This window comes from Vigna umbellata, chromosome 3 (assembly GCF_029865625.1).
Source record: "Vigna umbellata cultivar VRB3 chromosome 3, Vumbellata_1.0, whole genome shotgun sequence".
NCBI lineage: Eukaryota > Viridiplantae > Streptophyta > Magnoliopsida > Fabales > Fabaceae > Vigna > Vigna umbellata.
Genome location: NC_142167.1, coordinates 10,383,157 through 10,400,792, shown reverse-complemented (window position 1 = coordinate 10,400,792; position 17,636 = coordinate 10,383,157). Strand labels below are relative to the sequence as shown.

Sequence of the window (17,636 nt, the reverse complement as noted above, 5' to 3'; positions counted from 1 at the left end):
AAGGGGTGGAAGAGAGAGTGTTTGCTTCGTTCCAGCCAAAGATGCCTAACCCTAGGAAACCCTAAAGTTTATATATCATTCGTAAATTACAAAAAGTCAAGTCCAAGCCCATTAAAGTGCCGCTCAGCGGTAAAATACCGCTCAGCGGTGAGTGCGTGACTTGTTTGCTCCCCTTAGCGGCCATTTTGCCCCTCAGCGGACCTCCCGCAAGCTCCTGAGTGCCGCTCAGCGGTAAACTGCCGCTGAGCGGTGACTTCGGCTTCTCCTTTTGCACTTTTTATTGTCTTTTCTGATTTCATCTCTCTCCTTCTTCACTTCTTTCACCAAATTCACCTTAAAACCTGCACAAAAACACTGAAATCAAGCATAAACCTGTCCAGCTCTCTTATTTCTGAAACTATCAATAAAAGGCATGATTTCAAGCTAGTTTTTAAGTGTAAAGGTTGCTTTTAGTATGAATTTTAAGCATGAAAATAACAGTTTTTCAACTGTTATCATCCTCTGTATCTTCCTTCTTCTTGGATCTTATAGTCTTGATTCTTTTTGCCCGATGAGGAGGCCATCCCTGCATCAAACATAATTCACAAAACCAAAAGATACATTGTTAAGCATTAGTAAACCACAATGAAGAAATCAGCCCCTTCAATGATGCTCTCTCCCAACCCCAAACTTAGATGGAAAACTAGTGAGCAAGTGAGTGGAAGGGAGATTTTCTAAAGAGGGATGAGGGAAAAGATGTGGAAAACCTTGGAGAAGGTATGTGGGAGTGTTTGTGCAGAGAACAGCCTGAAAGTATGAGCATATGCGCAACTTAGGGTATAAAAATACCCTAATGGGCTCGGATCCCGCTGAGGGGAAACTAAAGCCCATCTGCGAGAGTACTGCTCAGCGGTAAGTTGCCGCTCAGCGGCACTTTCGTGATGTGCTCTTCTCCTTCTTTTCTTAACCTACGTGCCTCCTAGACATGCCCCTCACTGGTTCCCTGCAATTCAATGCTTAAAATACTTATGCAGAACCCTATTATGCAACTAAAATGAAACAAACAAAAACAATTAATCAACTGGGTTGCCTCCCAGGTAGCGCTTGTTTAACGTCACGAGCCTGACCCAAAGTCCACCAACACCCATCAGTAGGTGTTTAAAACTTACCAACACCCATCAGTAGGTGCAAAATTTTCTCATCAACACCCATCAGTAGGTGTTACACACTTAGTATCCTTCAGTAGATACTTAACCACCTAGCATCCATCAGTTGATGCTATGTTCAGCAAAATATTCACAAAATCATGTTCAACAGATTAAAAATTACAAACCAAAATAAAATTAAAAGTTTTTTTAAATCACTGGGTTGCCTCCCAGCAAGCGCTCTTTTAACGTCATTAGCTTGACCCAGTAAAGCTCAAGTTCCTTCTTTATAGTTGATGTTGTCATTCCACCAACTCCTCAGCTGTTTCCTGTGAACTGCTTTGGTCCTTCTAGAATGTGGAGACTCTATCTCTATCATCTCCTTCTCTTTAAAGCCCTTCACAACCCACAACTTGTTCTTGATTCTTACAGGTGTGCCAAGTTGGAGTCTTCTTTTCTCCCAGTCACCAGGAATTTCTCCTCCTCTTCCAATCTTTTCTTCCTTGTGTACTTGAAACAACAAACAATGGTTACCTGCAACCTTGAGATTTTCATCTTTACGGCTAGTCATGGGTGCATCTTGAAATGCAGCTTTATAACTAGCTTCTTCCTCCTGTGTTTGCGTCTCATCTTTAAAGACGTCTATAACCACTCTCTCCTCCCTGTCCTGGAGCATCACTATACCTTCATTTACATCAATGATAGCTCTGGCCGTTTTCATAAACGGTCTTCCAAGTATGATAGGTATCTTCTCTGTCTCCATCTTCATCACCACAAAGTCTGCCAAGAACTGAAGTTTGCCAACACAAACTATAATGTCCTCTGCAATCCCACATGGCTCCTTTGAAGATCCATCGGCCATTACTAGATTAACCTTTACAGGTTTCACATTAACATTGCCGATTTGCTCCAGTAAAGAGTAAGGTATCAAGTTAACACTTGAACCTAAATCAAGAAGAGCTTTCTTCACCCTTTTCTTCCCTATGGTACAAGGGATAGAAAAACTGCCTGGGTCTGTTGCTTTAGGAGGGAATGACTCTTTTTTAACAGTTATACACTCCTTTACTTCATCATCTCTACGTCTTTTCTTTGTAGAGATGTTTTCATCAGATTTTGTGTAAACTGTGATTTGCTGTAGAATCTGCTCCCAAGGTGCATCATTATCCACCATTCTGAATAATTCTGTGAAGTCCAGTTGTTTCCCTTGATGGATTGGAAAAGGAAAAGTACTTTTGCTCTCTATTTCTCTTCTCTCTTCTGTATCTAACTCAACTTTCTCATCATCAACACTCTCTACCACCTTGCACTCTTCTCTGGGGTTAACCTCAGTATTAGCCCCAAAATTTCTATTTGGCCTTTCTTCCACCTGTTTGGTGATCTGCCCCATCTGAGTCTCCAAATTTTTTATAGCAGCTTCAGTGCTCTTTTGGGTAGACTCATTTTTCTGTATGAAATTGTTGAGAGTTTCCTCCATCCTCATGGACCTTTCATTAAGCATAGATAATTGTTGCCATAAGGTGGGTTGCTGCTGCTGCTTATTATATTGACCAGCTTGCCCAGTTTGCCCTTGACCAATACTTGGGTGTGGTTTCCACCCCTGATTGTAGCTTCCTTGACGATACTGATTGGTCATGTAGTTTACATCCTCTACGGCTTCAAGTGGAAAGGCACATTGACCATTGATATGGTCGCCTCCACACAATTCGCACAACTGGGTTTGTACCTGTGCAGCAGTTTTCAACTCTTTGGGTAATTGTGCAAGAGTTTTGGTCAGAGTCTCCAGCTGTTGAGTTAGAATTTTGTTTTGAGCTAGCAGGGCATCATGTGTCTGTAATTGGAGGGCTCCTTTTTGCATAGGAGCTCCTCTCTCATTGTGTAGCTCATTATCACTAGTAGCCATGTTTTCTATAATCTCTGTTGCTTCCTCTGGAGTTTTCCATTTAATATTGCCTCCTGCTGAGGCGTCCAGCATCATCTTGGTTTGTGAACCAAGCCCTCCAAGGAAAGTTAAGACTACTTCCTGATCTTCAAAACCATGCGTGGGAGTTTTACGTAACAAGCTTTTGTATCTGTCCCATGCATGCCCTAGTGATTCTTCCATGCCCTGCTTAAATGAAGAAATCTCTTGCTTGCCTTTTGTCACCTTAGATTGTGGGAAGTACTTGTTTAAAAATTTTGTGACCACTGCTTCCCATTCTGTGAAACTTTCTTCTGGGAAAGAATTCAACCAAAGCTTAGCATTGCCTCCCAATGAGAAAGGAAACAAGCTAAGTTTGATAGCTTCGTCTGGCACCCCATTAATCTTGACTGTGTTGCAAATCTCATTGAAGGTAGTGAGGTGCTCATATGGGCTTTCATGAGATAACCCATTAAATTGGTTGCTTTTCACCAGTTGAATCAGTGCTGGTTTGACCTCCATATTAGCTGCATTGACTCTAGGTCTAGCTATACTGTTAAAGTGCTGAGGTCCAGCTATATTGGTGTAGTCAGCAAGAGTTCTTCTAACATTGTTGTTCTCCATATTTTCTGTGCTATGAACAGAACCTTGTGGTGATGATTGTAAGAAAGTTTCTAGAGAAGGGAAAAGTTCTCTAGAAGTTCGAATTCTTCTCCTCCGTCTACTCTCGTCTAAGCCTTCAAACAGAGGTTCTGTTGGTTTCTTGCTCCTTGTTCTGATTGCTTCCTGCATGCACAAGAAAACAAAACCCTAGAAAATATTTGTTAGCACAAAAAGATATAAGAGAAGATATAGATTCAGAAGATAAAAGATTCAGAGGATAAGATAAAATAAGATAGAATAAAATAAAATAAAATAAAATAAAATCTAATCTAATCAAATCAAATAAAATAAAATAAAATAAAATCTAATCAAATCAAATAAAATCTAATCTAATCAAATAAAATAAAATAAAATAAAATAAAATCAAATAAGATAAAATAAAATAAAATAAAATAAAATAAAATAAAATAAAATCAAATCAAATAAAATAAAACCAAATCAAATAAAAACCGAAAAAATAAAAACAGAAAATAAAAACAGAAATTCAAAATTAAAGTCAAAGATAATCAATAATCACACAAATTAACCAGTTAAACCAGAGTCCCCGGCAACGGCGCCAAAAACTTGATGGACAAATTTATGATCACCAAAATATGATGTCACAAACTTGTTGAACAATCGGCAAGTATGACCAAATCGTTTCAAGTAATAAACTCGGTAAGACCAAGTATCGTTCTCCCACAGGACTCACGGCCTAGTTTAGTTATGTGATTTGTTGATTAGCTAAGACTTAATAACAAAATAATTGGAGTTTAATATGCAAGACAGAAAATAAACATGTATGCATGAGTTTTGATCAATGGCAAAAGCAAAAGACAGACACTTTCAATGAAATATATTGATGAATATGTTGTTGGGGGTCAATTTCATCTTATCCACTCTCATATATTTTAGGATTTCAACATTCAAGTCATAATTGTTAATGCCACTCTCTAAATTACCTTTCAAGAATGCTTCTCCCTAATTACGAGTTCATACGATTCCTAGCATTCCTAATAATTAGTTTTTTTAGCACAGGAGCTTAAGGCAACCAATATACTATTGGGAGAAATTCCCCGGATCTAGACTTCCCCGTACGTTCCCGTATCGACAAAACCAATAATCATGCATTGAATGAGTTAAACAAAGCAAGCATTGAGCAAAGAGGAAAAACCCTAACTAATGATGAAAGAAAGCATAAATCTTAGATTAAGATGCAAGCACAAATTCCATATATGAGAGCTTCAAAAGATTACATTGATTCCCCAACAAACATACAAGGTTTAGTTCACCATATTCATGGTGAACCTAGATGAACAATAATGAAAGAATGAAAGATAAAACCCTAGAAAGGTGAAGAGGTAGCCTGAGCATCCAAGATCCTCCTTCAAAGGGGTGGAAGAGAGAGTGTTTGCTTTGTTTCTGCCAAAGATACCAACCCTAAGACATCTAGGTCTTTAAATAGGACATAAAAATAATAGAAAACGGATCCAGGCCCAAACAGATCATAAAATCACATAAAATTGGCCCAAAACTCGTCTAGTTGACTTTTTTCGTATTCTGGTTGACTGGTTGACTTTTTGGTTGACTGGTTGACTTTTCTGGTTGACTGGTTGACTTTTCTGGTTTCTGGTTGACTTTTCTGATTCCATCTCTCTCCTTCTTCACTTCTTTCACTAAATTCACCTTAAAACCTGCACAAAAACACTGAAATCAAGCATAAACCTGTCCAGCTCTCTTATTTCTGAAAATATGGATAAAAGCATGATTTCAAGCTAGTTTCTAAGTATAAAGGTTGCTTTTTGTGTCAATTTTAGGCATGAAAATAACAGTTTTTCAACTGTTATCAGAGAGTCATTCGTGATTTCAACATTGAAACACAACCTCTTTTTTAGAGAAACCATTCTCACTTATTCCCAACTTTCCCTTGCATTGAGCTTTTCTTTTATTTCTTTTCTTTTCTTTTTCAATTGCTTTTTTCATTTGCTCAACACTTAGCTCAATGCTTATTCTTTTCCAAATTTCTCAACAACCAAAAACTTGAACCTTTATCAATACCACACAAAATATTCTCAACTTAACTCAAGGTAAAGATTTTCAAAACAGATTTTCTTTCATGATTTAAAGTTAAAGTGATAGGTAAATAAAATGTAGTTGCATTAGTAGTTTAGTTTAGGCCATTTGCATGCATAATTATATTAATTGAATCATTTTATTAAGCATTATAGTTGTTTCGGATCATACAGTTGGATTTTGTGTTTTTTCTTGTTAATAGGCGTTTTGTGAGGGTTAAAATCACAAATCCGGAAGAATAAGTGCTTAAGATGTAAAGGTGAAACCAGAGAGCGTCACAACTGAACTATGGTTTTTTACCCAACCTATGGATTTCCTTCAGGAGATGTAAACTCAAAACCAGAGCGTTCCATAACTGAGTTGCGGTTTTTTCCACAACCTGTGGATTTAACTAAGGTGTGCAGAATGGAAACCAGAGAGGTTCACACCCAGATTGTGGATTTTTCCATGAATTGTGGAAACGGTCAGAGCAGTAATCAACCTCTGATATTACGTGGAATTAAAGATTAAAGAAAAAAGGAGAAAAACAAAAGGGACAGTTACTGAGAGAAGTAACAGACCAATTCCACTAATTTGGAGGGTGAACGCACGTAGGAGGCGAATATAATGCCACGATTTTGGAGGAAGAGGGGTGACACAGAGGATCCAGAACGAAAATTTCTTCTTCTTCTCCTTGGGGTTTTTGGGTGATTTTTATTTCCAGTATTCAGAACTAATTTCCTTTTTGTTAGAGAATTGATGTAGTACTTTGATTATAATTTCTGAACCTTTCCAATTGATGTTTCTAATTTTAATTTATCTCAGTGTTCTATTTATGTTTTGAATGTCTTTCTCTATGAGCAGTTTCACAATTGGGAAATTGGGGATTGCTTGCGATTGTAAATAGAGCAGATTAGAAATTGTCACAATTGGGAAATTGGGCATAGCTAATTAGTTTGCAATTGAGATGGTAATTGTTCTTCATAACTTCATTAAATTTTATAACTGGCCTAAGGGATTGGGGGTTAGAATTTGATGAATACGTTTGCCTATCTAAGGGATTCGGGGTAAACAAGCTCTTAATAAACTCAATTAGATAATTATAATTTGCACATCAATTGGGAAGGGTTAAGAATTTATATGAAAGCGTACAAAAATTCAATTCTCTAACATTGTTTATTTTAATTAAATTTTTGTCATTTGTTTATGTTCACTATTTTACTTGAATTTTGGTTGCTCAAAATTATACGAATTAGTAATCTAGTACTCAACTATTTCAATCTCAGAGGACGATATTTTATAACTACAATAACAATTGGTACACTTGCCAAATTTTTTATCATAAAGGTTCAAAGGGTAGAACACATTGTGCTCTCTTTTATTGGGCTAAAAATCATCCATTGGCTAGAAAAGGATAACAATAGATGGCCTTGATCATATGACACATACAAGCAAGTGATTCAATCATAAAAACCTGGGCAAAGTCATTCAGGCTTTCAAAGTAATAGCAATCATTCACACAAACTCTGGAGTTCAATCCTCACACAGGCTAATTCAAGTTCCAACATTCAGATAAACATCATGCTCAGTAACACAATCACAAATCATCATGCATCTATTTCAAAATATTATGAGCAACCACCTGTATCTCAGCAGCACACATCATCTCAACATCAATCAATATAATCAACATCATGGAGCAATACTCATCATAAACATCATAGCATCATCAAATCATTACATCACATATTAAGTTTTAAGCCAAGTACATCACACAACAGAAGCAAATATAGTTCAACAAAATGTAAAAGACAAATTTAGAAAACTGAGTTTTCTCCCAGCAAGCACTTCTTTAACATCACAAGCTTGACCAAATAAAGCTCAAGTTTGATTTTCAATGTTGATGTGCTTCTTCCTTTCATGACACCAACATAATCTCACATCTTTCTTGTCACCAACTTGACTCTCCTAGAATAAGGAGCCTCAATCTCAAGAACTCCATTTGCCTTTATATCCTTGATAACCCATAACTTGTTCTTGAATTTCACTGGTTTGCTAACTTGTTCTTGAATTTCACTGGTTTGCCAAGGTAGAGTTCATTATTTTCCATCATAGAGTAATGGTGAACGAGTTTTTCTTCCTTATCTCTATCATCTTCCTTCAACCTTGGAAAGCAACAACTATGATTCCTCTTGACCGTCTTGACAACTTTATCAGGTAGACTAGTCACTGATAGAACATCGTCTTTAGCTTTAGGACTAGTCCTTGTTACTTGTATTGGCTGCCCAGCTTCAAAGACATTGAAAGTCACCTCTTCATCTTGGTCTTTCAATGTTATAACTCCATCATCCACATGAATAACAACCTTAGCTATCTTCATGAATGGCCTTCCAAGGATGAGCGGTATCTCTACATTCTCCTCCATCTCCATCACTACAAAGTCCACCAAAAATTTGACTTTATCAATTTTCACCACCACGTCTTCTACCACACCATAAGGATGCTTAATGGACCTGTCTACCATTTGCAAGATTGCTTTTGTAGGTTTGACCTCCAGACCACCAATCTTCTTAAGTATAAATAAGGACATTAGATTGATACTAGCTCCTAAGTCAACTAGAGCCTTCCCTATATCATGATTCCCAATGGTGCAAGGGATTATGAAACTCCCTGGATCTTTGAATTTAGGAGGTAGTGTCTTTTGCAATATGGCACTGCAATTACCCTGCACTTCAATTTTTTCCTTATCTATATATTTCTTCTCTTTGAGGAATTGCTTCATGTGCTTCGCATAAGCAGGGATTTGCTGCAATGCTTCAGTCAAGGGCATAGTAATATCCAATTGCTTGAAAATCTCCATGAAACGCCCATATTGCTTCTCTTTTTCATTCTTTGAAAAGCTCTTTGGATAAGGAAGGGGCTTCTCAAATATTTTTTCTTTTTTTCTCTCTTCTCTCTCTTTTTCTTTTTCCCTCCCCTCATCTTTCTCTTTTCTTGCCCTTTCTTTTCTCTCAACTTTTCGCTCATCTAACATCTTGCCACTTCTAGTCATAATGACATTGCACTCCTCCTTAGGGTTAACTGCAATATTAGCCCCAAAACTCCTGTCAAACATATCCTCCAACTTTTTAGCCAGTTGACCAACTTGTATCTCCAAGTTTCTAATGGCAGATTTAGTGCTCTTCTGAGTATAGACAAACACTTGCATGAATTGTTGAAGGGTGTCTTCTAGTTTTGTCATCCTTTTAGATAAAGAGGATTGTGGTTGCCATTGCTGCTGTGGTGGTCTATTAAATTGCTCAGCTTGCCCTTGACCCATGCTTGGATGAGGTTTCCACCGTTGGTTGAAATTACATGGGTGGTCCTGATTACCCATATAATTTACTTTTTCCTAGGTATTATCTTGCATGGCACATTGTCCATTCACATGATCTCCACCACATAGCTCACAAAATTGATGTTGAGCTTGAGAGACACGCTGCAACTCCTTCGGTAGTTGAGAGATTTTCCTCATCAGGGTCTCTAATTGTTGAGTCATCATCTCGTTTTGAGCCAACAAAGCATCTTGAGATTGCAACTAAAGAACTCTTTCTTGTTGAAATTGAGCTCTTTCGTTCTGCATCTCATTATCATTAGTAGCCATGTTTTCAATCAATTCATATGCTTCCTCTAGAGTCTTGCACTTGATATTATCTTCATCTGAGACATCTAGCATCAATTTGGTTTATGAACCTAGACCTCCAAGGAAAAGAATGACTATTGTGGCTTTATCAAAGCCATGCATGGGCGTCTTTCTCAACAAGCTTTTGTATCTATCCCATGCTTGACCTAATGTCTCCTCCATGCCCTGTTGAAAAGAAGATATTTCTTATTTACCTTTATTTACCTTTGACTAAGGGAAGTACTTATTCAGGAACTTTGCTACCACATCTTCCCACATAGTGAAACTATTCTTAGGGAAAGAATTTACTCATATCTTAGCATTGCCTCCCAAAGAGAAGGGGAACAAACAAAGTTTAATAGCTTCATCTAGAACATCCTGAATCTTCACTATATTGCATATCTCATCAAATGTGGTCAGATGATCATATGGATTTTCATGTACTAATTCATTGAATTGATTTCTCTGCACCAAGTGAATAAGAGCAGGCTTCATCTCCATGTTGGTAGCATTTACCCTTGGCCTGGCAATACTGTTAAAATACAAAATTATTGACAATATTTTTGATCTCTAGAAACGAAACCAAAAACTTGTTGATGGATCGGCAAGTGTACCGAATTGCACAAGTAATATAAAATGGTAAGACCAAGTATCGTATCCCTGAAGACTCTCGGCACTAAAAAATTGTGTGATAACTCAATTAATTAAAACTTAAATAAAATGAGATTGTTGGTTTCAAATGCAAAGACATAAAATTAAATATGAATGCAAATTGATCAATAGTAGTGTAACACAGAGATGAACGGAGGTTGTTTATAAAATGAGATGAGTATGTTGTTAGGGTTTGATTTCACCAAGTTTACTCTCATGTATATAAGAATTCTTCTTTTTACATTAATATTAACGTCACTCACTAAATTACTTAGAACCCGATCCCTCGGCGCAATAAGCCTCCCTTAATTCCTAGTTTGTGCAATTCCTAGCGTTCATAGAAAATTAAGTTTGAAGATCAAGAGCTTAAGACGACCAAGTACTCATACCCTCATCCCTGAGAAATATTATCCTTGGGAGAATTCAACAAGAACCTGAATTGTAAGGAACCTCCCGGCACTCATGTAATTCATAAATCATGCTACTAAATGAGTTAAATAGAGCAAGCATTGAAACAGATGAATTCCCTAATAATTAATGAAAAAGCATATAAATTAAGAATCAATTCAAATAAATGAGAGTTCACAAGGTTACATCATTCCCTAAAACCAAATAGAGTTTAGTTCCCCATAGACATGGAGAAACTATATGAATAATGGAAAAGCATGAGATAATGAAACCCTAAGAGTAGAAGAGGAAGCTCCCGCCTCCAGATCCGCCTTGAGAGAGTAGAAGAGTGTGTTGTTGTGTTGCTCCAGCCAGAGATAAAAAATCTAGAGCACTTGGGTCCTTTAAATAAAGTTGGAAAAGAGTAGATGATGACAAATTTATGAACAACGAAAAACGGCGCCACAAACTTGTTTAACAATCGGCAAGTGTGACCGAATTGTATCAAGTAATAAAACAAGGTAAGACCAAGTATCGTTTTCCCAAAGGACTCACGGCCTAGTTTAGTTATGTGATTTGTTGATTATTTAAGACTTAAGAACAAATTGATTATAGGTTTTAATGCAAAAGACAATAACTAAACATGTATGCATGAATTTGATCAATGGAAAAGAACAAAACAAACACTTCAATGAATTATATGGATGAGTATGTTGTTGGGGTTATCAATTTTATCTTATCCACTCTCATATATTTTCAGGAATTCATCATTCTTATCATCAATGCTAATGCCACTCTCTAAATTACCTTGCAAGAAGGCCTATCCCTAATTACGAGTTCATACAATTCCTAGCATTCCTAGTAATTAGTTCTTAAAGTGCAGGAGCATAAAGGCAACCAATATGTTATTGGGAGAAATTCCCCGGATCTAGACTTCCCCGTACGTTCCCGTATCGACAAAATCAATAATCATGGCAATGAATGAGTTAAACAAAGCAAGCAATAAGCAAAGAGGAAAAACCCTAGCTAAAGATGAAAGAAAGCATATATCTTAATATAAGACGTTAAAATAAATTCCATATATGAGAGTTTCACAAGACTACATTGATTCCCCAACAACAATACAAGGTTTAGTTCATCATATTCATGGTGAAACTAGATGAACAATAATGAAAGAATGAAAGATAGAACCCTAGAAAGAGGAGAAGGTAGCCTGAGCATCAAAGATCTTCCTTCAAGGGGTGGAAAAAGAGAGTGTTTGCTTCGTCTCTGCCAAAGATACAAACCCTAGGACATCCTAAAGATTATATACTATTCTAAAATTACAGAAAATTTAGGCCCAAGCCCATAAGTGTGCCGCTCAGCGGTAAGTGCGTGAGTTGGTTTCTTCCCCTCAGCGGCCAAATCACCCCTCATCGGATCCAACGTGACTGCCTGAGTGCCGCTCAGCGGTAAACTACCGCTGAGCGGCAGTTGCGGCTTCTCCTTTTGCACTTTTTGATGTCTTTTCTGATTCCATCTCTGTCCTTCTTCACTTCTTTCACCAAATTCACCTTAAAACCTGCACAAAAACACTGAAATCAAGCATAAACCTGTCCAGCTCTCTTAGTTCTAAAAATATAACCAAAAGCATGATTTCAAGCTAGTTTCTAAGTGTTAAAGGTTGCTTTTAGTATCAATTTTAAGCATGAAAATAACATTTTTTCAACTGTTATCAGTAGAAACAGGGCCCAGTCCAAAAGAGTTGAAGCAGAGCAAAAACTGGGCCAAATCTGCTACCCGCGACGCTCGGGCGCCCCATTTAGGGCGCTCGAGCGCCCCATTTAGGGCGCCCGGGCGATGGACGATCCTCATGTAGGGCCTGAGCCTTCAATTGGACGCCCAGGCTTCAGGGGATGCTGCCCGGGCGGCCGAGGAGGGCGCTTGGGCAGTGGACATCGATTTTTCGAGGCTCAAGCCTCAGATAGGGCGCCCAAGCTTCGTCCGGTTCCTCCTTTGGGTGTTTTTCCAGGCCTTTAGCTCTAATTCCTTAGCACTTCATCTTTGCTTTCCATATTCTCTCATTACCTATCAAAACAAGGCAAATTAGTCATAAAATCATCAAATTCAACCTCAACTCTTTTATTCACACAATTAAATGAAAATGCATGAGTCCAAGCAAGTTTCTAAGTGAAAAATGGTGTATTTAATATCAAAGTTACATAAAAAATAACAGTATTTTCAACCGTTAACACAACCCCAAACTTAGAACTTTGCTTGTCCTCAAGTAAAACAAAATGTAACTCAGTTCTTCAGAACAATCACTATAATTGCTCAACATTTTTCAAAAACTTCTCCTTCTAAGACAATAAATTACTTTTATCAATTCAGCATAAAGATCTCAGTCAAGATGTGCAGATGCCTTAATTCAATCAAAATCAATGTGATGCTCATATACTTTCAATAAATGCTATCCTTAAGAATGATCAATCAACCAAGCAGAGATGCAATCAAAAATTCAGAGAACTACTCCTCACCAAATAAAGTGTTTCACTCAAGCACTCAAAAGTGTATCACTCAAGTTCTCAAAAGTGTATCACTCAACTCACAAGTGTATAGTGGGATCTCTTAATCACTCTACTATCACAATGCCACACAAATTAACTTTGCCTTTCATTTAACCAAAATCAAACATACTCACAAACATATTTTCATCACAAGGGCTTTTCTTGGCTTGTAACTTGGTTGGACTAAGAAGAAACATGGTTTTTCAGCAATGCAAAATCCTTGAGTTAAGAGAGATATTTATGAAATTAACAATTACACATAGGTTCTCTTTTCAAGAAGATCTTTCCCAACCTTTTTCCCTTGCAGCGAGCTTTCTTTTCTTTCTTTTTATTTTTCTTTTCTTTTGATTTCTCTTTTTCTTTTTCTTTGTGCTCACTGCTTATTTTTCTAACAACCCCAAATTTGGACCTTTATCAATACCTCACAAATATTCTCAACTTAACTCAAGGTAAAGAATTTAAAATAGGGTTTTCAAAACATGCTTAAGGCTAAAGGTTCAAAGGATGGCACAAACTGTTCTCTTTTTATTAGGACAAATTCATGAGTAGGCAAAAAAAATAAGGGATAACAAAAGATGGTCTTGATCATATGAAACCTGCAAGCAAGTAGTTCAATCACAAAAAATTTGGGCAAAATCATTCATGCTTCCAAAGTAATAACAATTATTCACAACAACTCTGAAGCCCAAAACTCACACAGGTAAACTCTCAAGTCCTAGAGGTTAAATAAACATCCTACTTAGTATCCCAATCAAATTTTATCTTAAGCACCTGTTTCACATCATGCATCATCTCAACATCCATCAATACTGATGGAGACCAATTCCCAGCTGGAAACGTGTAGGAAGAGGTTCCAGACCAGAGAAAACCAGTAATGAAAATTGGTGCAGCGGATGGATGAAATGATGCAGTGTTTGATGTGTTTTAATGGAGGAAAGGTGTATGGGTGAAGCCTCACAGCTCAGAGGGCCTTCATACAGAGGAAGGAAGCTTGAGGAAAGGAGGAGAAGTAGTAATTCAAAGGTGACTTAAGAGCACAAAAGCTGGAAAACAATTTCTGCAGCATATTATTAAGCTCAAAAGTGCATCAATACAAGGAAAAGGCCCTCTTATTTATAGGTGAAGAGGAGCCTAATTTCTAATTCTAATTCCCTCCTAAATTCAAATGGTTCAGATTTATTTTGATCAAGCAAGGTCCATGCCTCTTTCCAGCTCATCAAGCAAGGTGTGTGCTTCCTTCCACATCAGCCCATTTCACGTGGAAAATGTTGGTGCATGCCGTAAGCACCTCTTTTTGGCTCTTTTGCTTGATCTATTGATTTATCTTCTTGGATGGCTCAATCATAGTCTCCAAGATTTATTAATTCCTACAAAACAAAGTATAAATGCTTTAGTTAAGAGAAGAAGGATTTTTATAAGTAACCTTCCATAGAAGCAAAATAGTATGTGGTCCTTCTTCCTCTTGAATCCTCTTTGCCATGGCTCTAGTAAGAGGTCCAATGTGCATCTTAGATGGTCTTCCATCAAATACAATAGAATATCAAAAAGCATTACTCATCACAAAACACATCACAGTTGAATCAAAGCGGTGTAGTTCATTCAAGCAAAGTACAATAACAAAAGAATTGGTTAAAAAGAAAACAAGTAACAAAAGAAAAAAATTAAAACGAAAAGTTTATAAAGCTGGGTTGCCTCCCAGTAAGCCCTTCTTTAACGTCACTAGCTTGACCCCATCTTCATCATCATAGCATCTATCAGTAGATGCTGTAGTAACATCCATCAGTAGATGCTGTCAGTAACATCCATCAGTAGATGTCTAATCACATAGCATCCATCAGTAGATGATAATATTTCTTATCTTCATTGATATCCCTTAGTAGACACCAATCTTTCTCATCTTCATCGACATCCATCAGTAGATGTTGTAAAAGCATCCATCAGTAGATGATGTCATTACTTCCATCAGAAGCAGCATATAACCTAAAAAAAATATTCAAACACACAAAAACAAAATCAAATCCAAACCACACAACTAAATTAAAAAGAAAAAAAATAAAAAATAAAAAATAAAACAAAATAAGAGACAAAAAAATTCAGAGATTGTGTTGCCTCCCAACAAGCGCTTCTTTAACGTCACTAGCTTGACACCATTAAGCTCAATCTGGATCACCCAATTCCAACTTTAATCTTGGTGTTCTCCTTTCTTTCTCCACACCAACTTATCTTCAGCAGCTTCCTCTTTGTAGGCTTGACTTCAAGACCACCAATATTTTCAAATACAGATAAGGGCATCAAGCTGACACTGGACCCTAAATCAATTAAGGTTTTCCCTCTTTCATGACTCCCAATAGTGTAGGGGATATTGGAACTTCCCGAATCTTTAGATTTTGGAGGAAGTGCCTTCTCCAAGATCACACTACAATTGCTCTGTACCTCAATTGTTTCTACCTCTGGACTTTTTCTCTTTTTGTTGAATTTCTTTAGGAAGTTAACATAACCGGGTACTTGTTGCAATGTCTTAGTCACAGGAATTTTAATCTCCAATTCCTCGAAGATTTCCATGGATTTCTCTGATAAGTGTGAAAAAGAGTTGTTTTTATACTTATAAATGAGCTCAATCTTTTAATTTTTCATGTTGTTCCTCACTGAAAAGTTGTAATAGGTAGTAGATTGTTATGTAAAATATTATACAGGAAATGATATATTATTTAGACTCTGTCAGCCAATTTTCGCAAAGCGAAAGCCAAAATTCGCACTGCCAGAAGAAGGAAATTCACATAGCGCACCAGTACCTGTGCGCTGAGCGAATAACATCAGTTAAAGTGCAGCAATTAAGAAAATTCGCATAGCGCACCAGTACATGTCCCTTGGGAGACGATACTTTTACTTATTCACTATATTACTTGAAACGATTTGGTATACTTGCGAAAAAGTTATCAAGTTTTTGGCGCTGCTGCCGGGGAATTTGATTGTTATTGTTAACTCAATCATTTATTGTTTATCAATTTCAATTTTGTTCCATTATCTGTAAATCCATTGTTTTAATTTTTGTATCTCTGTATATATACGTTGTGTTGTATTTCTGTTGTTATTTCTTTGGGTTGATATCTTAAGATTTTTGTTCTCTGAATGAGTAAGAGAACAAAATCTGAAAATTTATTGTTTGATTCTGAGATTGAGAGAACAGCCCGTAGGAATAACAGTAGACGTAGGAGAGAAAATAGAAAAAAAGAAGCTAGAGAAGCTAGCTTGTTTGATATCTTCAATACTTTTTCTTCATTTGATCAAAAGGATAAGGATATGGAGGGAAATAATGGGGAGGAACAAGTTAGGCGTACGTTGGAAGATTATGCTTCTGTGTCTATACCTTCATCTTTCAACAGTATAGCCCGACCTGTGGTGAATGCTGCTCATATGGAAATGAAACCTGCACTGATTCATCTTGTTCAAAGTAATCAGTTTACAGGAATGTCACACGAAAATCCCTATGATCATCTGACAACTTTTAATGAGATTTGTAACACTGTAAAAATTTTACATGTGCCAGATGAAGCAATTAGATTGAGTCTATTTCCCTTTTCTTTGGCTGGAAATGCAAAGCTTTGGCTTAATTATTTTCCTGAAGGGAGTCTGACTGCTTGGGATGACGTAGTGGCAAAATTTTTGACTAAATATTTCCCCCCATCCAAGATCAATAAAGGCAAACAAGAAATATCCTCTTTTCAACAAGAGCATGAAGAGTCGTTGAGTCAAACATGGGAGAGGTTCAAGGGGTTGTAGAGAAAAACTCCAATTCATGGATTTGACATTCCCACTCAATTAAACCTTTTCTTAGGAGGTTTAAAATCTCACACAAAGCTTATGCTAGATGCCTCTGCTGGAGGTAACATTAGGTGGAAGACACCTGATGAGGCACAAGAAATAATTGAAAATATGGCATCTAGTGTTAATGATGTCCAAAGTGAGAGAGTGCAAACGCAAAAGAAAGGCATGTTTGAATTGCAATCCCAAGATGCCTTATTAGCCCAAAATAAAATCATGACTCAACAACTTGAATCAGTAATGAAAAAGTTGTCACAATTACCAAAGGAACTCCAAACTGTATCACAGGCACAACATAATCAAACTGTGCAAGGTTGTGAACTTTGTGGTAGAGAGCACCAAAATGGAAAGTGTGCTATTCAGTTCAATGTTAAGGAAGAGGTAAATTATATGGGAAATCAAGGTCGTTCAGGCAACTATGGAAATTATAATCAAGGATGGAGACCTCATCCTAGCATGGGTCATACTAGTTCTAGTAGACCACCACAACAACAGTTTCAACAACAACCTACTCTTTCTGATAGGACATCCAAACTTGAAGAAACTTTGCAACAATTCATGCAAATGTCCATATCAAATCAAAAGAGCACAAAATCTTCTATAAGGAATTTAGAAGTTCAAATTGGTCAGTTGGCCAAGAAATTAGAAGACAAGCCTGCAAATACATTTGGAGCTAACACTGAAACAAATCCAAAAGAGCATTGTAAAGCTATTACTACAAGGAGTGGTAAAGTGTTAGAAAGTGTAGTTGTGAGAAAAGAGGATGAAAAAGAAAAATCCAGTGAAGAGTAGGAAGAGAAAGAAGAGAAAGTTAATGAAGAAGAAGATAAAAAGAAGGCAGTGGAAGAGAGTCA

General features: G+C 37.0%; 1 protein-coding gene and 1 non-coding gene across 2 annotated transcripts; both read right to left on the bottom strand.

Moving 5' to 3' along the window:
* Nucleotides 1-15,126: 15,126 nt before the first annotated feature.
* Nucleotides 15,127-15,522, bottom strand: LOC148201623 (uncharacterized). Its single transcript, XM_088109450.1, has one exon. It carries the CDS (start codon nt 15,520-15,522, stop codon nt 15,127-15,129), a length of 396 nt encoding a protein of 131 aa, XP_087965576.1.
* Nucleotides 15,523-16,656: 1,134 nt separating this feature from the next.
* Nucleotides 16,657-16,763, bottom strand: LOC148201622 (small nucleolar RNA R71). The gene has a single exon (XR_015785368.1). It is a non-coding gene; the product is annotated as a small nucleolar RNA R71 (small nucleolar RNA).
* Between the last annotated feature and the right edge of the window lie 873 nt (nt 16,764-17,636).

Excerpts from the sequence above, each read along its gene's own strand:
- LOC148201623 (XM_088109450.1), bottom strand. The coding sequence starts at position 15,522 with ATGGAAATCTTCGAGGAATTGGAGATTAAAATTCCTGTGACTAAGACA.